The following is a 25658-nucleotide window of genomic DNA, read 5'->3' on the forward strand; positions in this document are numbered from 1 at the left end:
ATGGTATCATGGCCATTTACACTGGGCTCCTGTACTAGAGTTGCATGAAAGTCTCACACTTCTCTAATCACTGTGGGTTATGTTGTTCTGGAGAGACAGGCACGCTGTAATCTAGTAAGCCATTCTTCAGTCTCTGTGTGTGTGTGCAGCAGGTTGGCACTTCTCAAGCATCTCATTTTTTGGTTGGTTATGATTATGTGGTTCTTGCTCCCAATCTAACGGCATTTTGGAATAAGGCATGAAACATCTGAATCTTCCTTCCTATTCCCCTCCCATCTGAAAACAGAGAAAGGGGACACGCTACAGATGCACAGATGTGTGCCCTATTTGTGGAGTTGCTATGTAATAGTGGAAGAGAGGGAGAGTCCTTTATGTCCTTGTGCTAGGGATTATGGGCCAGCCTGGCATCTTCACTAAAGGTTATCTTGTTTCATTTCAACCTTTTGGACCATTAAAAAAGACAGATTTAGTTTGTTTTAATCTATGACTTTGTTTACACTTGCAATTGATCTACAAAACTTTTGTTATTCCTAGGTGCTTAATCCCGCTCCCCCAACGATAAAAAGTTTTGCTGTGGCAAGTGCAAGTGTGAACACTGCTTTGTTGGCAGGAGAGTGGTCCAGACAAAGCAAAAGCAGCTTGTAGGGGCTGAAAGTATTTTGTCTTGTCCGCAAGCATACTAACAAACAGTGTTCTCCTGCTTCCACTTCTAGGAACAGGACTGTATTGACACAGATTTACGACTGAAAGCTGCATAGTGTAGACATAGCTTTGAATCTCTGAGCTCCAAGAAAAGAAGCATAGTTAAAATTACATTTCAGATGGCTACAAAGATTTTATCCTCTGCCAGCAAATTAAAATTGGTGTCACTATGTGATAGGATTAAACATGATACTTCAATTTGGTCTGTATGCCTTTTAAAAGGCAAGACACTATAGATATATAAATGAAAATTATTTTGACTTGATACAACTTTGAGCCATTTATAGTGAAAAACATGGAAACCTTGTCTTGTTAAAGGATGAACTTGTTGTTCTTTTTACTATGGCTCCTAGAAGATCAAACTGAGCTCAGAAAAATTCAAACTGAAATTAAGATGAAAATGCTTAGCTATGTTAATTAACCACTGGAAACATTTATCAAAGGATCTCTATCCGAAGGATTTTTTACATCAATCTGCTCCAGTTCAACAGCAAATTTGGAAGCAAGAATTACTGAGTGAAGACCTGTGGCCTGCACTGTGCAAGAGATCACACTAAGGCTGCATCTAGACTGGCATGATTTTCCGCAAATGCTTTTAACGGAAAAGTTTTTCCGTTAAAAGCATTTGCGAAAAAGAGCGTCTAGATTTGCACGGATGCTTTTGCGCAAAAAGTGCTTTTGTGCAAAAGCATCCATGCCAATCTAGATGCGGTTTTGCGCAAGAAAGCTCCAGTGGCCATTTTCGCCATCGGGGCTTTTTGCGCAAAACAGTTTTTACCTGTCTACACTGGCCCTCTTGTGCAAAAGCATTTGCGCAAGAGGGCTTTTTCCCAAGCGGGAGCGTCAGTGTATTTGCGCAAGAACACTGACAATCATACATTAGATCGTCAGTGTTCTTGCGCAAATTCAAGCGGCCAGTGTAGACAGCTGGCAAGCTTTTGCACAAAAGCAATTGCTTTTGTGCAAAATCTTGCCAGTGTAGACGCAGCCTAGATGATCATAAACATCCATTCTGGACTTAAATGTATGCACCTTTAAAATGCACAAAGCCTAAAGCTAAAGGCTTGTGTTTAATAAACAACTGTAGTGATCATACACTGGCATGTATTAAAAGTTCAGCACATCAGTTACCCCCACCTCCCCCAAAGTATCAGAAACAATTTCACACTGCAGGCTAATTTGCTACATTTTAAATCCCTCTTTTTTTATAATCTTGGGCTATGTCCACACTGCAGGCTTTTTGCGCGAGAACTGTTTTGTGCAAGAGTTCTTGTGCAAAAGTGTGTCCACACTGCCATGTGCTTTTGCGCAAGAGCATCCATGGCAGTCTGGATGCTCTCTTGTGCAAGAAAGCGCTGATGGCCACTATAGCCATAGGGGTTTCTTGCGCAAGAAACCCCTGTTGCCTGTCCACACTGCCACCTTACGCAAGAGGGCTTTTTCCTTGTGGGGAAAGGAATTACTCTTGTGCAAGAAGCCATCTGTTCAAATGCCTTACTATAAATTTACTTCACAAGAACGCACTTGCAGTGTAGATACTCCACAAGTTTTTGCGCAAGAGCAGTTGTTCTTGCGCAGGAAGCCTGTGGTGTAGATGTAGTCCTGGGATTTTTTTGGGCCAAACATTTTAGACAGGTTCAGTTTTATTAACGTATGACTAAACCCTCAAAACAATGCAATAGATGTGTATTTTTAAAATTTTAAAATAGTTGCTCCTGAACAGAGAACTTATAACTTATTTTTATCCCATAGTGAATTTTTACAGGCAAGATACAAACTCATTATAACAGAGTTTGCAATAAAAATTCAACTATGTGAGGCTGTAATATACACGAGACAATGGACTGTTATAGCACTGCAATAATAAGTATGACTTAACTCGTGATGAATATTTTCTATGCTAAGCTTTCCAACTTCAGTAGAAATAGTTGAATTGCGTTCCTTTTATACAAATACATGAAGATTAATATTTGCTTAAAATGAATGTTTAGTTTGGAAACAGATGGAAATATATAAAAAAAGACTTAGTTGTACTTTTTCTTTATTGTCACTTGAGAAAAATCCCATATGAGAAATTGCTGATTTAAAGTGCTAAAGTTTTTGAAAGGCCTCATGTTTTAAGTTTTAAATTGACAATGGAGATTTTCTTTCTTGGAAGCAGCAAATCTCCTAAGCATTGTGAGACCAGGTTTCCAAAAGAGCTGGTCACTGGCATCTACTTGGGCAATGAAGGTCTTACCTATATTCAGAACTACAACTGGTTTTAACTAAAAGGTTGATGTTAAACCAGCACAAAACCTGTATGTGGATACTCTTAATTCAGTTTAACGTGTGACACGCACACACCTCCACACACAAATAAAATCTCTTATGTTTTAGTTGAAAATTAGTCCTTATTGTGTTTGGGCCTGATCCAGAGCTAATTTAAGTCAGCAGAAAGACTCCGATTGAAATCAGTGTGCTTTTGATCATGCCCTAGTTTGAAATCAAAGTAAAGGAATTCTGTACCAGTATAACTGAACAGGTTTTCAAATGGATGTAAATTGAATGGGTGCAATTTTGAATATGGACGAAGCCTAAATAAAGTCCAGATTTTCAAGTATGTAGCAGCTCCCATTACAACCTCTATGGTCCCCTAATGGTCTGAGTTCTTATCAAAACATGCCCCTTAATGTTTCAGTCGGAATATGTACAACTTATATGCATTCATATCACATGCATAAATGCTTGCAGGATGGGGCATTGTCTCGAAAAGTGAATTACAAAATTAAATACTACTGAACAGCATGACTTGTAAGCGCTTTCAGTTTTTCATTTCCAAAAAGCAGACAAAAATATTGATCATGGTTTGATGTAAAGAGAAATAACCCTAAACTTTATGCCTTGATCTTTGCTGAGAATGAGTAGTCTCATTCACTCAGTTTTTGCAAAATCAGGCCTTTAATTTGCATAGCATTTGCTATGACATATGCATGAAAGACTATTAGAAAGGGGCAGAGTGAGAGGCAGACACAGTTCAGTGTCTATTTAACTGAACTTCGTCCTTTGGCTGTCAAGCAAATTTTCTTTTGATAATTTTTAAAAATTATTATTGTTAAGTATGTAGTAAAGAAAGGACGGTCAGGGCAAAACTGGAAGGCAAGGTCAAATCAGTATCTTAGATGCCTATATACAAATGCGAGAAGTATGGGTAATAAGCAGGAAGAACTGGAAGTGCTAATAAATAAGTACAATTATGACATTGTTGGCATCACAGAAACTTGGTGGGATAATACATATGATTGGAATGTTTGTATAGAAGGGTACAGCTTGCTCAGGAAGGATAGACAGGGAAAAAAGGGAGGAGGTGTTGCCTTGTATATTAAAAATGAACACACTTGGAGTGAGGTGGAGAAGGACATAGGAGACAGAAGTATTGAGAGTCTCTGGGTTAGGCTAAAAGGAGTTAAAAACAAGGGTGATGTCATGCTAGGAGTCTACTACAGGCCACCTACCCAGGTGGAAGAAGTAGATGAGGCTTTTTTTAAACAACTAACAATATCAGCCAAAGCCCAAGATTTGGTGGTGATGGGGGACTTCAGCTATCCAGATATATGTTGGGAAAATAACACTGCAGGGCACAGACTATCCAATAAGTTCTTGGACTGCATTGGAGACAACTTTTTATTTCAGAAGGTTGAAAAAGCTACTAGGGGAGAAGCTATTCTAGATTTGATCCTAACAAATAGGGAGGAACCGGTTGAGAATTTGAAAGTGGAAGGCAGCTTGGGTGAAAGTGATCATGAAATCATAAGCTACGTCTACACTGGCCCCTTTTCCGAAAGGGGCATGCTAATTTCACAGGTCGTAATAGGGAAATCCGCGGGGGATTTAAATATCCCCCGTGGCATTTAAATAAAAATGTCCGCCGCTTTTTTCTGGCTTTTAGAAAAGCCGGAAAAGAGCGTCTACACGGCCCCGATCCTCCGGAAAAAAGCCCTTTTCCGGAGGATCTCTTATTCCTACTTTGAAGTAGGAATTCCTTCAAAGTAGGAATAAGAGATCCTCCGGAAAAAGGCTTTTTTCCAGAGGATCGGGGCCAGTGTAGACGCTCTTTTCCGGCTTTTCTAAAAGCCATAAAAAAGCGGCGGACATTTTTATTTAAATGCCGCGGGGGATATTTAAATCCCCCGCGGATTTCCCTATTACGACCTGTGAAATTAGCATGCCCCTTTCGGAAAAGGGGCCAGTGTAGACGTAGCTATAGAGTTCACAATTCTAAGGAAGGGTAGAAGGGAGAACAGCAAAATAGAGACAATGGATTTCAGGAAGGCGGATTTTGATAAGCTCAGAGAGCTGATAGGTAAGGTCCCATGGGAATCAAGATTGAGAGGAAAAGCAACTGAGAAGAGTTGGTAGCTTTTCAAAGGGACATTATTAAAGGCCCAAAAGCAAGCTATTCCGCTGTGTCAGAAAGATAGAAAATATGGCAAAAGACTGCCGTGGCTTAACCATGAGATCTTGCATGATCTAAAAATAAAAAAGGAGTAATATAAAAAATGGAAAGTAGGACAAATTACAAAGGATGAATATAGGCAAACAACAGGAATGCAGGGGCAAGGTTAGAAAAGGCAAAGGCACAAAATGAGCTCAAATTAGCTACGGGAATAAAGGGAAACAAGAAGACTTTCTATAAATACATTAGAAGCAAGAAGACGACCAAGGACATGGTAGGCCCACTAGTCAGCGAGGAGGGAGAAACAGTAACAGGAAACTTGGAAATGGCAGAGATGCTCAATGACTTCTTTGTTTCGGTCTTCACCGAGAAGTTTGAAGGAATGCCTAACATAGTGAATGCTAGTGGGAAGAGGTTAGGTTTAGAAGATAAAATAAAAAAAAGAACATGTTAAAAATCACCTAGAAAAGTTAGATGCCTGCAAGTCACCAGGGCCTCATGAAATGCATCCTAGAATACTCAAGGAGCTGATAAAGGAGGTATCTGAGCCTCTAGCTATCATCTTTGGAAAATCATGGGAGACAGGAAAGATTCCAGAATACTGGAAAAGGGCAAATATAGTGCCCATTTATAAAAAGGGAAATAAGAACAACCCAGGAAACTACAGACCAGTTAATTTAACTTCTGTGCCAGGGAAGATAATGGAGCAAGTAATTAAGGAAATCATCTGTAAACACTTGGAAGGTGGCAAGGTGATAGGGAACAGCCAGCATGGATTTGTAAAGAACAAATCACGTCAAACCAATCTGATAACTTTCTTTGATAGGATAACAAGTCTTGGGGATAAGGGAGAAGCGGTGGATGTGGTATACATAGACTTTAGTAAGGTGTTTGATACAGTCTCGCATGATATTCTTAGCAATAAACTAGGCAAATACAACTTAGATGGGGCTACTATAAGGTGGGTGCATAACTGGCTGGATAACCATACTCAGAGAGTAGTTATTAATGGTTCACAATCCTTCTGGAAAGGTATAACAAGTGGGGTTTCACAGGGGTCTGTTTTGGGACTGGCTCTCTTCAATATCTTCATCAACGATTTAGATATTGGCATAGAAAGTACGCTTATTAAGTTTGCAGATGATACCAAGCTGGGAGGGGTTGCGACTGCTCTGGAGGATAGGGTCATAATTCAAAATGATCTGGACAAATTGGAGAAATGGTCTGAGGTAAACAGGATGAAGTTTAATAATGACAAATGCAGAGTGCTCCACTTAGGAAGGAACAGTCAGTTTCACGCATACAGAATGGGAAGAGACTGTTTAGGAAGGAGTATGGCAGAAAGGGATCTAGGAGTTATAGTGGACCAAACGCTGAATATGAGTCAGCAGTGTGATGCTGTTGCAAAAAAAGCAAACATGATTCTGGGATGCATTAACAGGTGTGTTGTGAGCAAGACATGAGAAGTCATTCTTCTGTTCTACTCTGTACTAGTTAGGCCTTTTTTGGAGTATTGTGTCCAGTTCTGGGCACCGCATTTCAAGAAAGATGTGGAGAAATTGGAGAGGGTGCAGAGAAGAGCAACAAGAATGATTAAAGGTTTAGAGAACATGACCTATGAAGGAAGGCTGAAATAATTGGGTTTGTTTAGTTTAGAAAAGAGAAGATTGAGGGGACATGATAGCCGTTTTCAGGTATCTAAAAGGGTGGCATAAGGAGGAGGAAGAAAACGTGTTCATCTTAGCCTCTGAGGGTAGAACAAGAAGCAATGGGTGTAAACTGCAGCAAGGGAGGTTCAGGTTGGACATTAGAAAAATGTTCCTAACTGTCAGGGTAGTCAAACACTGGAATAAACTGCCCAGGGAGGTTGTGGAATCTCCATCTCTGGAGATATTTAAGGGTAGGTTAGATAAATGTCTATCAGGGATGGTCTAGACGGTACTTGGTTCTGCCATGAGGGCAGGGGACTGGACTTGATGACCTCTTGAGGTCCCTTCCAGTCCTAGTATTCTGTAATTCTATGATTCTAAATCTGTGAGAAGCTCTGAAGCCTGGAGAAGTTCTGAAACTTGACCAAGTTTAATTGCCCTCATCTTGTGTGTGCAAATCTCTTGTAATTATTAATGTTTTGCTTTCTTCCTCCAAAACAAATGGTTCATTGCAGTTTCTTCTATTAGGACATTTCTAGCAGCCCATCTTAGCATCCACAAGCATAACTCTACTAGGGTTGCCAGGTGTCCGGTTTTGAGCTTTCTGTTCGGGAAACAAATTGAGAAAATATAAATGTCTGGTATTTTCTAATAAGATGTAATGTAGATTGTGATATAATGTCAAGCATGTCCGGTATTTTTGTTGAAACCATATGGCAACCCTAAACCCTACAATAATAAACCAGTCTGGGCATATGATATAGACAAAAATACATTTTGGCAGAGAAACAGATTTTGATTTGAAGAGTGTATTAAGAAGGGCAGTGGAATATTCTGTGCATGTAATTGTGGGGAGGTGGAATGTGGCTGGGAGAATTACAAAACGGATGGGGATTTTTTGATTTTGGAGTATGTTTGTTACTTTGTGGGTGCATCTACACTGCACCGTTATTTTGGAATAACTAGCGTTATTCCGAAATAACAATGTTAGCAACTACACAGCAATTCCATTATTTCAAAATAATATCGAAATAACGGGCGGCTTATTCCGACGTCCATAAACCTCATTCCTCGAGGAATAACTCCTTTTTTAAAATTGCTATTTCGAAATAGCTGCAGTGTGAACGCTCCACTGCTGTTATTTGGAAATAGCTCCTCACCAGGGCCATTTTAACCAGAGCCATTTTAAGTAATTTCTCCCCAGTGCTTCGTGGAGCTCTAAACTGAGATGGTGCGTCCACATTAGAGGAGTCTGCCTCGGACTAATTTTGAGGCTTCCCTATAGTGTGGACATTCTATTTTGAAATAAGCTATGCTGGAAGATATATTCCAAAATAGCTATTCTGACATAAGCATGCAGTCTAGATGTACCCTATGATGATCACCACATGCCTGGTCCCAATAGGCTTCTCTGCATTACAAAATGTCTCTGAATAAGATTGTGAGCTATCTAGGTAGATGACATGCTGCTTAGGCCTGCTGACAGGCAGCAAAAGGAGCAATTGCCCAATTAAAAGGAACCCAGAGCTTCCATTTGCCACCACTGTTACTGTGGCAGCAGTGGCAGCCAAAACCCTGGGTCCCTTTGAATTGTCTTCCAGCACAGAGCTCGGATGCTCTGTGTGGCTTTGAGAGGTGGGACGGATGTGACACACAGTCTGGGCGGTGCTAAAGGCTGACTGCTCTCAACTCCACCGCCCCTTCCACACAAGGCCCCGCCCCTTCCACCCAAGGCCCCACCCCTTCTGGGGGCTCAGATGCCCTCCCCATACCTTGCCTTGGGGGCCTGTGGTGGCAGTCAGCTGGTGATGCTGGCCATTTGTGTTGCCCTCCACGTAACCTTAGATGTTTAATTATGGTTAGCTGATACAAAGCTTACCATGGTTTGTCCTGGTTCACACTGTAGATTGAACCTCTTAAATCCGGGATACTCTGGTCCAGCAACATCTGTGATCCAGCAGAATTACAGATGTTGTGGGGGAGCCCCACCATCAGACAGGTGAGCCCTGTGCCCAGGGAGCCCCGGCCAGGCAGTGCAGCCCAGACCCTGTGGAGCCCCATCCTGGAGTGGCAGCAGCGGGGCAACCGCAGAGTCCCATACCTGGGGAGCCCCAGCTGGGTCAGCCAGCAATGGGACCGGTGAGCTCCATCTCTGTGGAGCCCTGTCCTCGTGTGGCAGCAGCAGGGCAACTGTGCAGCCCCGTCCCAGGGGAGCCCAGACAGGGCAGCAGCGAGGCTGCCAGCAGCCAGTGACCCCCATCCCTGAAAAGCTCAGGTGGGGTGTGGCGGCAGCAGGGCAGCCATGGAGTCTAGTCCCCAGGAAGCCCTGGGTGGGACAGAAGCGGGGCAGCTGCGGAGCCGTGTCCCTGAGAAGCCTCAGCCGAGCAAGGCAGAATCAGGGCCATGGTGTCTGGGGTGCTCTGTTCCCGGAGAATGCCAAGCCCAAGCCCAGCATGCCAAGCCCAAGCCTGTAGCAGCAGGGCTGGAGCCCAGTGGCAGTGGGACTAGAGCAGAGCCAGCCAGAGGAAGGGGCAGTATCCTGGGCGGCTGGTGGCAGGAGTCCTCCCGTGATGCAGCAAATTCCCTCATTCAGGACCGGTAGGTCCAAGAGTGCTGGACCAGGGGGGTCCAACCTGTACATGGTCTACGCTGCTGGGACATGGTCAATAATGCACTATGTAACTCAGTTGTTCATGTGATAAAAGTTAGCAACACAGAGAAGCCCAGAGATGCAAGTTAGTGTTAGAGTCTCTTTAAATTGGCCATTTAGATGCATAGAGGTACTTGCATGCAGTAGAGGGGCTGGTAGCGGAGCATTGAAAATGAGAGCTTTACTTATACGGGACTTGTTTTGCAAGTCTGTGAAACCCCCTTCAGTGTGCACATTGCAGGGTTTTGATTTGAGGAAATTAATGTGATTTATAGAACCGAGTGTTTCTTGAGGCCAGAACACTTTAAAAATCATTTTACAACTGATTTTAAACATCTCATGTGGCCTAGGGCATCAGTGCCTCCTTCTGGCTCAGTCTGAATCTTGCACTGTGTTGGCTCAGCCCAGCTGGGCAGTCAGTCAGCCCTTCTATAGTAGCATATTCTGGGGGTAAGGATGTTAATGTCTATACTCTGAATGGGTATCCCTTTATATATAGTGGGATGCATGCTGGGTAGCACTTGTCTTCAAAGGTCTTGGATGCCATCTTTGATTTACAGGACCATGTTTGATCCACAGGGAACCCAGGCCAATCCCTGTTTTGAGTTCCAGCTCACAACCCCTTAAAGCAAGCAGGAAGAATCAATCCTCAGCAATTCTCCTGCCGCCCTCCCTTACTTCTCTAGGCTTCTTCCGCTTGTGACTAGTTATCCCTTCTCTGGTGTGCTGTCACTATGGGTGGCTTCTTACCAGCTTGCTGGCAGGACCTTCTCTCTTTAGCCTGCTTGCTCTGCTGGCAGTCACCCCAGCTCTCTGTTTCTCAGTCATTCAATGTCTATTCTTTCAGCCAATCAGCATTGACTGGTAGTTCTTGCACTAACCCTTTGATTGCCATCTTTCTTAACTTACTCAGTGTTGAAGAACTCAGAAGTAGTGTATGAGTATATCTGCACGTCTTCCCTCACCACGGAAATGCATAATACATTCAGGCATAATCTTCCACTAATACTGCCAACTTCCAAGGAGGGAACATGGGGATAGGGAATCCCTTGGATATTTATTCATATTAAAAATAGCCATTCCCTTTTAAATGACTCTGGGACAATCAAGCTGTGCAGATATCTAGTCTGAATAACTACCGCATCCTGTTACCTTGTCTTCTCCACCCCCAGGTGCTACTGTTTGTTATTTTCACTGGTTGCTTATTGTTTTGAATTAGGTCTTAACTGTGCTTTGAGAGCTGTAAAGACTGAGGTCTGTGCTCAGAGCCCTATGGAAGCCAGTGGGGCTTTGCACAGATACAGGTGTCTGATCATATGCAAAAAGAACACTGCAGGATCGGAATGGTGGACTATCAATTCTCTGGTCAGGGCCCATATCTTTCTGCGTGCTAATATAGTTCTCAGCATTTTGGGACCCTAAACCTGGGACCCTTGGGTAGCATAGCAATATAGCAATGTATGATACCAAACAAGGTTCTTCCAGGCTTCAGTGCTGATTAACCAGTGTAGGTTATATGTAGGAGAAAGACCTGTGTGGACAGCCTTAGGTATCATGTTAGGAAAGAGAATGCTCTGAAAAATACAGTCCATCTGAGAGGAAAGTGGGAGACAAAAAAGACTCCCATTGGCACAGTACACAGACTCTGCAGTTAACAATACTTAAAACTTGTGTCTGGAGAAACTCCATTTGAGTTGACTGATTACATAAAGGTCAGAATTTGGTCCTAAAAGTTTTTAAAAGTGCCTTAGCTTCCGTCTTTTAGGTGATGCACGGTAAAAAAGTATGGAGCCAATTAGGTTTTGAACCTCGATGATCCATTCACGGTAGTTGGGAGAGAACAAAATCAGAGGATACACCATGGTTCTAAGCTAAGAATAATATATGTAATAAGAATAAGAATTTCAAGAATGCCCAAGGGAATTACAGGCACGCAATTTCCACTTATGTCTGAAAGTCTCAGGTATGTTTATAGTTGCACATAGCTCAAAATAAGCCACACAATTTGAGCTGCAAATTGCGTAGCTTATTTTGAAATAGAGTGCTACTCCAGTGTCTTCCTTACTCCTCATGCTACAAGGTTTACAGGAAGCTGGAATAAGACACCCGTTATTTCAAATGTATTTTGAAATAATGGGCATGCTGTTAAGATGCACACAACTCTATTTCAGGGTAACGGACATTATCCTGATATAGTGCTGCTGTGCAGACATGCTCTAACAGTTGAAGGAATTTTACTTTACATAGAAAATGATGAATTGCAGAATAGACTTTGAGATGAGGGAAAACCCTTTTCCTGCCATGCAAAAAATTAGTTCTCAAGTTTTAAGCCCCTGCAAATCCCATATCACATAGGAGTGCACTAATTCCTGAGCCATGGAGTTAGTCTCTCTGACCCAGTGAATGTGGAATTATTTCTATAAAGAGGAACAGTTCCAGCTGGAGAGATGTGGAGAGACCCAGCACTCAGTAGCCTGAAGAGGTTATCACACTCATCTGGGATATAGGAACACTCCCTGATTTGGAGCAGGGACTTTAATATTCCCAGCCTCTAGGTAAGTGTCCTCCTCGCATGGGAATTGGCTACTCTGGGTGGCATGGTGTCCCTGTCTCTGACCAGAAATTCCCGCCTGGACCTGAGAAACTGACGTTTGTGATAAACTGGCATTTTCTGTCAAAAACAAATAAAAGCCTCCCTACCTGTTATTTTGAGCATCTCTAAATAGCCATTTGTGGTCTAGTTTTTACTTCAGAAGCAACCTCTGATTTTCCTCACAGAGAACACGAGTAGGCTTCCCTCTGTCAAGAATTTGTGCAACTTTTAATTTTAAGGTTATACCATGCTCCCATGGTATGTTTATAGTGATAACACCAACCAGAGGACTGTCGAAGCTTAGTTCAGTTTGTATGTGATAGGAAGGGAAAAGCACCTCCCTCCTCATCACTCTTACAAGTGGCAATAGGGGACTGTTAATAAAACCCTATAGTTTGGGATGTAGGTTTGATAGTAGGTTTAAGATGCTTTATAGTTTCCTCTGGATGCTTAATCAAATAGATCTACCTCTTTTCCCACAATCATGTCTCTGTACATTGCATTTCCCAGTCAAGCCTTTAGCAACAGGTAGCAAAATGAAACTAACTCAGTCCTTTGCTGCTGGGTCATGAAGTAAGAGCTCGGTAGTGTTTTGTGTAAGCTGAGCTCTAGGGAGGCCACCCAAGAGAAATTGATCTGCTGCCCAGCTGATTAGCAGAGCACCCACCGCACCCAAAGCAGGTAGCATGTGTTTCTATTGGTAGTGAACATCTGCACATGCCTCAGTGCACATAACAAAATTTATTCTGCACATGGATGGAAAAAATAGAGGGAACATTGATGCTCTGTGCAGTACCAACAAAGATCTTATGATGTGCTGAATTTTGGAGGACGAAGCAATAAGGAGACACTTAATATGTGTCTCTGTCTGCCCATCCCTCAGTGTGCCTTGTAGCTGTTTTGCTGATCTTTTCATTGTATTGTTTTACGTGTGGTATGAAAGACACCACTGTAATTAGCTTCAATTTTTATTTTAGTTTTTATGAGATTGAATAATGGTGTGAAATACATGTCATGTTCTGCAATAACATCTAGTTTACAGGGAGGGTAACAGTCTGCTACTGAATCCAATTCATGGAGTTACTTCAGCTCTAGTGATAGGGATGTGTACTTTGGAGCTGAGTGATAGAAATGTAGCCGTGTTAGTCTGGTGTAGCTGAAACAAAATACAGGACTATGTAGCACCTTAAAGACTAACAAGATGATTTATTAGGTGATGAGCTTTCGCGGGCCAGACCCACTTCCTCAGATCAAATAGTGGAAGAAAATTGTCACAACCATATATACCAAAGGATACAATTAAAAAAAATGAACACACAGGAAAAGGACAAATCAAATTTCAAGCCCTACTGGTGACATGTGGTAGGTCACAGGAACTGCAGTTATGATTAAAGGATAATGTAACTGGTGTGGCTGCTTAGATGAGGTGAGGTTTCTTCCTTTCTATGGAAATTGAACTCCTTATGGGGCAGACACGTCAGTCTCTGATTTGTGCCTAGTTTTGGAGACTCTCTTCTATAAAGGAGCTGGATTTCTCTTTGGAACAGGGAATAAACTGGGAGTGACACAGAAGCCGCACTGCTCCTCTTTTTCCCCTACAAAGCTGTGACGATACAGAGGGAGAAACCCCAGGACAGCCCCAGAAGCAGATGGTGGGCTAGCTGGGCTGACTGCTGTTTGTTTTGAGTTTGGCATGCTCTGAGGCTTCCCTGGCAGTGACTCCCAAGAGCACGCAGCGCACACCTACACCCACGAGCATGTAAGACGGGCTATCCATGTGTACTCTCGCAGCCATAACTCCAGGTTCATTACTGTGGCTCTGTGGTAGAGGAGGAGTCGAGTGGACTGTGGATGCTGGGTAAAATTCTCACTCTCTGTGCAAAGCTGGAACAAGTAAGCTTTGTCACAGGGAGCAAACACAGAAGCTCTGTGAAATGCAGCCCTCACACTCCCACCTGAAGGCAGATCGTGGGACACTGAGGGAGCCCCTTTGCAGTGCCTGAAATAGATTGTGTCGCACTATGCATCCCAGAATCCCAGAGGGTCTGTGTAATTTGAGGATCTGCTGGCCCCACTCCATTTCTTCCTTGCCTCCCCAAGAGCCTGCTGGCAGACCCTGTGCAATGGGCCGCCCAGGACCATAATACAGAGAGCAGTGGAGTCCATGTGCCATACACTTCATGTTGCAGTGGAATGGTGTCATTTCTACTATATTCTGTCCCCTCCTTAGTCACATCAGAGAGAAATGTGACTTTCATGCCTGGTTAATAAAAATCTTTGGTAATCAGGTATTCTTCAAAAAACTGCAGTTATTTATTTAAAATGCTCTGTTCTGCCTTGCATGATCTGCATCCGGATGTTTACTGCCAAGACTAAATAGAGCTGAAAAAGTTCCCTGCAGCAGTACAGAGCATTCCCTCTCTTCTATTGATAACCAACTGGTTTCCAATCACACAGAAATACATTTTAGGTATTTTTCTGAGCCTTTCCACTTATTCTTTGCTATTTCCTTAGCATTATTTATATATTTAATTTTTTTAAAAAAGACGACAGTGCTGAGGAAAACAAGCCAGCACCTGGTAATATTTTCCCCTTCCCATGATGATGCTGGGAAATATTTCTATTGGAGGAGATTCATTTCTTTTTCTCCTTCTATTTAGTGTATTGAGAAAAGCCATGGTCCTTTATGTTCATACTGTTGCTGTAAAACATACACTCTTTGGAGTACGAGACATATAGAACGTGACATCATAACTTGTTTTGCAAGTTTCCAGTTCTAGGGCCGGGTAACTCTCCCTTTTGAAATGGCTGTCTAATGTATATTTTTTTATCTCATCGTATTGGTGATAGAGCCCTGCACACCTCAGGTGATTAGTTGTGAAGCCCACTTTGTAGAATAAAGATCACATGGATAAAGGATGCCAGAAAAAAATCTGTCAGTGTATTTAACATTTTGTAAATGAGGGTGTGATTTGAAATACACTAGTGTAAGTAATTCTGTTTAGAAGTTTCTTTGAAAGATGAAATGAGAACTAGAATTTGTGACAATTTTCTGTAACTATCAGAATAAAGTTCAGTTCCTATTCTTTGGTGCTGTTTATTTTACAGAGACTGACATTTTTATTTCTTTTTTCGGGGGGAGAGGTGGTGAATTAGTTTTTGCTCTTTGTAGGGCTGTTCTTGACAGCAGAAGTGTGTGTTGTGAGACTGTTTTTAATGGACTGTAGTGTATTTGGAAGACAAACTAGTGCAAAAGAACAGCTGGAGAAGTCATATTATGTCTGGCCTAGAGTTTTAAAGAATACTGGGACATGGATGAGAACTAGCTAGCTGAAGCTCAATCTAGATAAGACCGAAGGGATTCTGTTAGCTTGGGGAGGGCAAGGGGAAGATATGACAAAGATGACTCCCACACTATTAAATAACTCCCACCCTTTGTGAACTGTACGCCTTGATTTTTTTTTTTAACTTGCTGCCTGTTGGTTTCTGGATTGTGCTAATGGTTTTGACCTGCAAAGCCTAAATGGCTCCTGAATTTTAGAAATCTCCATAGTAATCTTGACTGACCTCCATAGAGCCGAGATAATTTCTAGAGCATATCTTAAAAAAAACCCAAAAAAACAGACTTGATTTTAAAATTGCCAGCGATGGAGAATCTACCATGTCCTTTGGCAAGTTGTTCTGATGGTTACTTACACTCACTGTTAAAAATGTGCACATTATTTCCAGTCTGAACTTGCCTAGCTTCTACTTCCAGCCTTTGGCTCATGTTATACATTTCTCTATTAGATTAGGTTTAGGAGCCTAATCTTTCTTTCTCCATCCCATACTGATACAGTCCCCTTCAGTTTGAAGAAGAGGGGGCTGGCAGCAGAGTATTTTTTGTAAAGGGCTGTCAACTTTACAACCAATTTTTCTGATTAAATACAGGCTGTATCTTTGTGCTGCAAAGTGTGTTTGGTTATTGACAAATGCTTTTGAAGTAGAAGAGACTTGATTGGGAGAAGGGGGCATAAGGCTTTTGTGAAGGTGAAAAACCTTCTGGGGCTCTTTGTTGGGACTTTTTTTGGGGGGGTTATATTGTTTGGCTTTAACTACGGTATCCACATTTTGCTAATATTTTAATAAAAGTAGAGAACATAGTAAAATACATATATAAATCTCATGTTTATATTGATCATTTACTAAATGGAAACTCTGGAATATAATTGAATTCATAGTAATATGAAAATGATCCTTAGGAATTTCCAGTCTTCTCTTCTGGCCACTTGGCTCTTAAGCAAACAGCATTGACCCCATTTGTTCAGGATGGTTGGCTGGCATAAACCATGCTGAGAGACTGGCTGTATGGGGCGGGAAAAAGTTACCCAAGCCTGTTTGTCAAATGTTTATCCCAGAGATGCTCAGTTTTTCAAGGGACTATTGTGCAAAAACTCCACACACGCTGTCATGGAAGTGTTCACACTCAGCCACTTCTTTTCACGTCTGTCATTAAAATAATGATGTAACGGTCAGCAGCTGTTTGACACAAATATAAAAGAAAACAAGTCTTCTTTCAAGAACTAAGGAATCTCTGCAGTGCTGCCTGCCATCCCCCGTGCTGCTGCCTTTATTGCTTCTTCCCATGGCGGGCCCAGGCTTGCCGCAGGCAGAAGCTGCTCCGGCAGCAGCCCCTGTCCACAGTGGCCCGGGATGGTCATAGAGGTGCTGGACCCCAGCTCAAGCTGGGACTGAGCAATCCCAGATCGTGCGGGATCTGGGAGCTACCCCCACTGCGGCTCTGCATTTTAAATATCATAAGAGCTTGGTTGGCTGGCAGCCTGGCTCCTACGACATTTAAACTGCAGAGCTGCAGTGGGGGCAGCTCCTGGACTCGGCGCGAGCTGGGATCGAGCGACTCTTCCCTTATTGACTAATTGTGTAGTCGATAAAAATTCTATTGACTTCACAATTAGTGAAATACCCGATTCTTAACATCCCTAGCCGGAGGAAGGAGCCACCCTCTGCAACTGTGAAACTCTGATTGATGGTGTGGAGTCATGGCCTTGTCTTCTCATCACCCCTTTTGGGAGCCCAAATGGCTGAGATCCCATAATGGGTGGCTCTTGTGCTTGAGTGACACACCAAGGCTGCATCTGAGGCAAACCCCAGGACACAAGCAGAAGAAATGCCCAATATCATTGAGCCCATAGCTACCTTATGCACCCACGTAAGTTTGGATTGCAGGAACACGTGTGGGCCTAACAGCATTAAATTGGTTACCCAATGTGTGAGCGCAGAAACTGGCTCTCTATTCCTTGCCTTAAATCTCATTTGAGTGTAAAAATATTTATAAACTGGGGCAGAGTACTTAGAGAGGAAGGTAATTTTGTAGAGTGCTGTAGTTGGCGGGAACAGTTAACAGTTGGAACCTTGTTGACCTTTCACTGTTGGACAGGATAGTGATTCAGTGTCCCACCTGTTCCCTGTTTGCATTTGGGCACCAATTCAACACCCATACCGGAAAAGTTTTATAGGCAAACATTATAAAAAGTGGTGGTCTTAGTGCTGCTATAAACACAAAGACTTACCTGAAATAGCTCACTCCTTCCAAACACTGCTTAGTTATTTCACGACAACTCTTGGTGCTGTACCATCCCTGCAGATATTAAGAGAGAATAATGCACTGACTAGGTCAAGGAATACTACCTTGTACAGTCCATTCTTTGTTGGCTTCCTACTAATTTTTCTTTCAGGGAGGTGATAAAATATGACTGTTCACTTGTGCTGAAAGATTAAGTAGGATAGCCATTTAAAAAAGAATGCATTTAGGATTGGGGTTTGAATATGGTTTATCTTTCACAGCATGTAATCAAAGTTGGAGTAGTCTGTATGCAGGGCCAGCCCACAACATTTTGGCACCTGAGGCGGGGAGCTCAAATGACGCCCCCATATGCACATATGCTCCAGCAGCAGACACAATTTTCTACACTCTGGGTCCTAGTGCTGCCCCCCCCCCCCCCCACACACACACAGTCTGGCACCTGAGGTGGCCGCCTCAGTTTGCCTCATGGTAAGGCCAGCCCTATCTCTATGCGGAGACATTGCAATGGGAACCAGAAATGCTCGGTCTATTTGCGTTCTTGGACTGTTCAGAAAAAAGCCCCCAATAACCATGAAAGGAATACTGAATAATGTTATCAACACCTATATTGATATTTAAAGAAAGTCATTTTTAAAGTTGGCTGCAAATTATTGTTCTAGAATAATTCTGTAAAAGACACTGACTGTGAAGGTGAAGCTACAGAGAAGTATGTCAGTTCTTGTACTGCAAAAGCAAACTTGTCATCTTGTTTGTTTTTGCAGTTTCAGGTAACTTTTTTTTGTGTGTGCCGGGATGTGATTTTTTTTTTTTAAGTTTTCTTGGGTTTAATGTTTACTGAAATGAAATAGATGGAGAATCTAGATATGCCAGTATATTAACTGTGTAAATAATTAACCAATAAGCCTGGTGCAGCCAGCTTCCCAGGAGTGGGGCTGCAGGAGCTGGTGCATGCTGGGAGCCAGTTTAAAAGCCGCCTCCCAGCATATGCCGGTTCCTGCTGCCATGACTCCTGGGAAGCTGCCTGCTGCCCTACACGCTGCCTTTGATACAAAGGCAGCAGCACGGAGTAGCAGCAGGCTCCCAGGGAGCGGGGTGCACTTGGTTTCGAGGGAGCTGGCAGCGAGTGTGTGTAACGGTGTAATCACTGAGTTTTTCAGCATTACCCATTTTCACAGTTACCCACATTTTAACATCCCTATTAGAAACCACTTATCCTCCATCTGAAGATGAATTTGTAATAGCACTATTTGGTGCACTATGTCTCACCTGTGTTATGGATCAATGGAATTCTTAATATCATAAGAATCATAAAAGATTAGGGTGGGAAGAGCCCTCAGGAGGTTATCCAAACTCCTGCTCAAAGCAGAACCAGCCCTTACTAAATATTTCGGCATGTGTGTGAGGTAAAATGAGTTTGTAACAAGTGTAAAGCTGTATTGTAGCTCTTTGAATACTTCTGCTAAAAAATATTGTTCCCAAACGTGAGAGTTGACATCACCTATGTTAAAATGTTGCTTGGATATGTATATTTTATTTATAAATGTGCACACAGGCATACTTAGTGTCTGCATGTTGTAGGATATTTATTGGGGTTTTTATGGCATACACTCCTTAGTACTCAGGATGCTCTCCTTCCTTGCTGTTGGGTTTCTAACGCTTATCTTCCATGTTGCACAAGGTCCTGTCCTACTTGAGGGGAAAATACTGGTGTAGCTGTTGAGTGAATTTTCAGTGTTCTTTTGGGGTTTTACCTTGGGAGAGGGCGATTTGGCTCCACAAATATAGGAAAACTTAATTTGCATAGCAAATTTCTTTGAGAAAACAGCTGCTGAAATGTTTGTGACTATCCTGGTACAGTAAAGGAACAAGTGGGTGAACTGTCTCATCTTGGGTCTGAAAGTGTGACTCTCGTGTCACTAGGTTGTTCCCATTCTACTCAGAAGAGACCATGAACTAAGAAATGGAGAGAACCAATTCAATGGAAAAAATGACTGCGAGTTGGAGCAGAGGGTGGGCAGTATGGAAAACAAATATAGAAAGTCTGAAAAAGGAGCAGAGAGGTGCCAAAGTGAGGGAATAAATTAGTCATATATACTGTGTATTAGTAATGGATTTATGCCATTTTAGATTTTGTGCTGGCATCCTTTTATCCCTACTCAGAACCTCTCAGGTAGACATTATTTTTGTTTGTTTTCTAAAATGAATTTCTCTTGAGGGGGGAAATATCCATTCATTTAAGTACAGAGATAAAGTAAATGGTCTCAATTTTGAATTAGTGTTGTGAGTCACTCCTTTTTACCCCCCAATCCCAAATTGCCTTGAGATCCTCAGAATCTCAGACTCAATGACATTCCCCAGTCTGTAATTAGAATATTTTATGGGCAGCTTATGGTGAAGAAGCAGTTGTGTGATGTGTCCCTACTAATTATATGGAAAGCTATCCCAGTGAAGAAGGACCAGTGCTGCTTTGCCGGGGACTTTTGTGGTTTGCTTTTCACAAGTAAAATCTGCTTTGTACCTGCATGCGTTTCAGTTTTATGAAACAGGTTGCTGGGAGAATCTGAAAATGAAACTTTTTTTAAAACATAATTGCTGTGGATGAAAGGAGCCTTCACTGACTTTTGTTGGCAATTCTCTCCTTTCCCTTTTTCTTTTTCCTTCCTTCCTTCCACTTTTGCAGAGCCACCAACCAAATACCAAATCTCTCAGCCGGATGTGTACTCAGCACTTCCAGGAGATCCAGTTGAGTTGCGTTGTCTGCTGAAAGATGCCATCATGATCAGTTGGACTAAAGATGGGGTCCAACTGGGGCCCAATAATAGAACAGTGATTATTGGGGAATACTTGCAAATTAAAGATGCTACACCCAGAGATTCAGGCCTCTATGCTTGCACTGCTGTTAGGACAACAGAAAGTGATACATTATACTTCATTGTAAATGTTACAGGTAAGTGAGCTGATCACAGATCTTGCATGTAGTAGCAATTTTCAGTATTAAAGGTTCCATAGAAAACTACTTCTGTTCATTTTTGAAGAAGTCCAATCTGACATAAAGAATACACAGAATAGCCTTTCATCTAGCCAGGTTTCTAATATTTTCTCCTCCAGCCAGATTCTGACCAGGGGCAAACTGGCATAACACTTCATTTACCTCAGTTGACCTATGCTGATTAACACCAGGTGAAGATGTATGAATTACTAAATTACAGGATTAGACTATACAGAGGGATCACAATGATAAAACAGCCTGTGTAATTTAGGTAAATAATAAAATTATCATATGAGAAGTCTAAGCCAGGGATGCTAAATATTGGTTAATTGAATAGTCGATTAACCTCATGAATTCTTATTAGTTACTCGACTATTCTGTAGTCCCTGGGGGTGGGGCCAGCATGATACTCCCGAGGAGCTCCCTGCCACTGCTGCTTCTGTATCAGAAACAGCAGCGTGGGGTGCCAGGCAGCAGGTGGGCCACGAGGGGAGCCAATTTAAAAACCAGCTCCCCTCGCAGATCCATTTTTGGTCACCCTTCACTACTGCCTCTGATACAGAGGCTGCACTGCATGGTGGCAGCAGCCCCTGTCCAGTTGGCAAGGGCGGGAGGGGAGGGCTGAGTTTCCAGATTTGGCAAGAGCCAGGACTGAGCCTGGCTGCTGGCCAGTCTGCTGAAAAAATTAACTAGCAGGGGAGACGGAGGAAATGCATTAACCTGTAAGCTTTTGCTTATCGATTAATCATTTAATCGACTACACTATTACATCCCTAGTGTAAGCATATCCCGAGAACCTGCCATACGGTTCTGCATGTTGCTGTGTTACTTGCATCCTACAGTCTGTCAAATGACAAATAATTCCTGAGACAATAAGAGATTTTTAAAGAAAAAAAATCATAAAAGAAATTGATTTTTTTTGTAATTAGCAGCATTGCTTTTAAATCTTTGCAGTAATTCCATGATTATTATCCAGTTTTAGTTGAGTTTGTAAGAATAATTTTATGATTGGGTGTGCTACTTATGAACTTTAGCACATTTAAAGAAAATCTAATTCAGACATACTTTGTTTAGGTGTTCTAAAGCACTGTTTCTCAATCAGTGGTATGAATACCCTTAGGGGTATGAGAGAGAAGTCTGGGAGGTACATCAACACAAATGAAATTTGGAGAAAACTGAATTTTTGTTTTAAGTTTTACAGCGCTTTATTATTTTTGTACTTTTTACACCCAAAAATTTCATCACTTGCCCAGCTACGGTTAAGTTGTTTAAACAAATGCATTGCAATGGTAGAAAAAAAAATTTGTGTATCTGAAAACTATAGGTACTAGGGGTACTTATAATTTTTTTTAAAGGGGCACTTTATAAAAATGATTGAGAAACACTGTTCTAAAGTGCAGGAAATTGCATGTGCTACACAATGCTTTGTATAAAATATATAAAAATCTTTATGCAGATGCTCTTTCGTCTGGAGATGATGAAGAGGACAATGATGGCTCAGAGGATTTTGTGAATGACAACAACCACATGAGTAAGTAACAACCAACTTCTGGAGGTGACTGGTGGGATCCATGTGGAAAGTAGTTGCTTTTTAACCTTTTGCAATGTCAGCCACTTGGTTTCTTGTCTGTTAAATGCATGTGATATCAATCGCAATAACTTTTCCAACTGTTTTCTCTGTGTAACTTATTTCAAGACTTTGGAACATGAAAATAAACTAACATTGTTTCATACCCAGTTTGTTTTACTGGTGTGTTCTTTCTCTCTTAGTTTATCATTAACTCTTTAGTAGTTTTCCTTTACTTTCTGCTTTTGTGTCTGATTTGAAATGTAATGAAAGAAAAATAATCTATTTTGAGAATGAGTTAATTGAAAGGTGGTTTGAAACTATTGTTAACTGAACCTTAATGGACCAAATGCTGAAGTCTTTACTCATCCAGAAATTCTACTGGAGACAATTAATGGATTTAGAGACCATGAGATTTATTCCTGGAGTGAAGACTGCAGGATTTGATCCCAGGAAAAGCGCTTCCTCTGATTAATAGTCCAACTAAACTCCAATAGCTATGATACTCAGTTAATGTGAAAGTGGGTTCTATGTGAATATTAAAATTCCTTTTGGTTATTTAGAGCATTATTAATATAGCTTAAATGGAGCAATCACTAGGAAGAAAAATGTATTCACATTGATTTCTTATGTGGCACCATGGAATTTATTATTCAACCCTGTGGATTACTGGTAGTGAGCTATTGTGCACACTGTGTAGTGTCACTGACTTAAAGAATATAGACTGCTACATTTCATATTAACTTACTTAAAGAACATTCATTAGAGATGTCATATCCTTACAGTATGTAGCACTCGAGTAGGATGTTCATTCTTTAGGCTGCTTTGTAAGTAGCCCTTGGGTGGCATATAATATGTAGCCAAAAATACATTCAAATAATTAAGTATCAGTGTTGATCAGTTGTACTGGATATACTACTTATATATTTGCCTTTGTTCTGATGATGTGAAATATTAGATGCTATTAAAATTATATAAGTTCTTAGCTGACTGTTTGGCCCCTGCCATATGTTAGGTCATTTAACCACTTACTGGAGGATCGATGCTCTGGCCATTGATCTTCCAGGGTTCGATTTAGCAGGTCTACTACAGACCTGCTAAATTGAATGCTGAAGTCATTGGTTCTGAATGCTGATTCAGGGCTCAATTTTGCAAAGCACAGAATGCCTCACAAGGTGTTGACTGTTAGCTTCTCTTGGCCTCCATGGAAGAGTGCATTGCCATTTCCAGCATTGTTACGTCATAATTAATACACCAGGTACATCAATGGGAGTTGAATGGCGGTCACTAACTTGAAGGCTTGTCTTAGCTCTTCATCCTCATTGCTGAGAATGCTGACATGAGTATCAATTGTGGTGATTTGTGTGATGATGCTTGTCCATAAAGACATGGACTGAGGCCATCAGATGTCATTCCACATGGGCCTCTCACTGTCTGACAAGTCCCTTCTAACTTGGACTAAATTCTAATATATGAAAGGTAGCATATCCCATCTCAGTCCTGTGAACATCCAATTCCTGTTTCCATCTCCTTTTAAATTGTTTCCTTTCAGTTAAATAGCAGCATATTGGTGCTATGAATAGTCGGTTTAAAACAATCCGTATTTAAACCTTGTGTTCTCCATTTGAAGCTTGTGGAATAAGAATAAGCTATATATTTATAAGCTACCATAAGATTTACCTGGTGTTGCTCTGGTCCTTGACTCAGCTTTTGGTTTAATGGAAAATAAAATGAAAATGTTCATACTTTGTTTAAGTTATTGCTTCGGGCCAGAGCTGGGAATGAGGAGTTCACTATGCAGGCTGCCTTAGGGAGAGAGGACTACACCAGCTCCCTCTCACCACAGCAGCTTGCGGCCAGGTGAGGAGCACCTTTCCATGGGTGCTCCAGCTCCAGCAGGCACAGGGGGAAGAGGGGTGCTTGTCCCCTAGTAGGGTAGGTCCAGGTTCCTCTGTCTCCTGTGCTCCCCTGTCAGAGTGAGGAATGTAGCAAACTGCACTTTCCCCTCAGTCCCTGACGAAAGGGAACGGCCAGCAATGTTCCTGTACAAACATTCAGCTCCCCCTTCCCTCCTCCCTATAGGGTCCCTGGGTGGTAGGAGGATCAGGGCTGGGGCAGTCTTGAATGCGGGGTGGAGGTGGGGGTGCCCCCAGCCAGCCCCTTTTACCTGCCTAGTGATTCTATCTCTTTTCTGTATGGTTTTATGAGAAACAGTCCCATTCCAGGCACGTTCCATTTTCCTGGCACAACCAAACCCTTCCGTTGCTTTAAGTTTGTGATAAGAGTAAGTTGTATACCAAATTTGGTGGTCTTAGCTCTTACTGTTTAGGGCAGTGGTCCCCAACCTTTTGGGGCTGCCCAGGACCAGGGCCGCTCATGTGGGAGGGGCTGCTCACACGCCGCGCATCTGGAGGCGGGGCTGAGCATGCGCTGCGTGCCCAGGGTTAGGGTCAGCCCAGATCATTCGGCGGGCGCACATAAATGCCCCAGCGGGCACCATGGCACCCATGGACACCGCGTTGGGGACCACTGGTTTAGGGGGAGTTCTTGAACAGGCAGACAGACAAACTCTCTCAAATATGTAGTAGGTAGATGATGTCGGTCTATAGAGTGATAAAAAGGTGCTAATGAATCAAACTTGAGAGCAGAAATCTTCTGAGGGGAGCAGAAAAAATTGGTTGTCTAGCAGAAGTGGTCTTTAATTAAAGGTCAAATTCAATTGTACTGGAAATTCCAGGGATACTTTAATGTGGTCAATTAAAATACCGTGTTGTTTGCTGCAGGTGATCCTTAGTCAAGCTTCAGTGTAGTTGACATCTTTTATATTTGTCTTTATTGGATACTTTTTGTAGGTTTTCATAAATCCTTAAGCAAAATGGTCCTGTAAGCTTGTCTAATTTCAGGTTTCCATGTACAAGATTTGCCTGATTAGTTTTAACCTGTTGCTAATTACATCAGCAGAATATTTTCTTAGCTAACGACAATTCTAAAAGTAATCAGTAATTCTTACCAGTTCAGTATGTTTACTGTTATTGTACTGTGAACTTTAAACTGATGTACTGTAATTATCAGTATACATTTAAGAGTCTCGTCGTGAAGCAAAGACGTGAACAATATTGCTCATAAAAAGATCCTGCAGATGTATTGTGTACTGATCCTTGGTTTTAGTAGATCTGGTAAAAGTTTTTTCCTAAGCCAATTAAAAGCACTGTTAGTCAGAAGTAAATCTAGAAAGAAAGAAAAGTTACTTTTCTTTGATGATTTCTTCTTAAGAAACCAAAACAAAGTGTAGATGTATGTTACAGGTCTGTAAATGCTGGTGACTCTTTGTTTTATTTCTTTTTTTTTTTAAAAATGGTACATTGCTAAATATCTCTCAATGATTGTCTGAGGAAATACCACAAAGCACTTTGAAGAATTGATTATTAACATGAAATGATCTGTTTTATTGTAGTAGAAATATACTAATTAACTAGTATTCTACTTGCT

General features: G+C 41.8%; 1 protein-coding gene across 10 annotated transcripts in view; it reads left to right on the forward strand.

Moving 5' to 3' along the window:
* The window catches only part of FGFR2 (fibroblast growth factor receptor 2), a 131827-nt gene that overhangs the window by 31246 nt on the left and 74923 nt on the right, over window positions 1-25658 (forward strand). For 7 of the 10 annotated variants that reach the window (XM_075935341.2, XM_075935342.2, XM_075935345.2 and 4 more), the window contains exons 3-4: window positions 20294-20560; window positions 22059-22133. The exons of the other annotated variants lie outside the window; for them this stretch is intronic. In XM_075935341.2, coding sequence (XP_075791456.1) covers window positions 20294-20560; window positions 22059-22133 — 342 coding nt within the window. The remainder of the gene's footprint in view (window positions 1-20293; window positions 20561-22058; window positions 22134-25658) is intronic. 10 annotated transcript variants of the gene reach the window in all.

This window comes from Pelodiscus sinensis, chromosome 8 (assembly GCF_052426305.1).
Source record: "Pelodiscus sinensis isolate ZL-2025 chromosome 8, ASM5242630v1, whole genome shotgun sequence".
Classification (NCBI taxonomy): Eukaryota; Metazoa; Chordata; order Testudines; family Trionychidae; genus Pelodiscus; species Pelodiscus sinensis.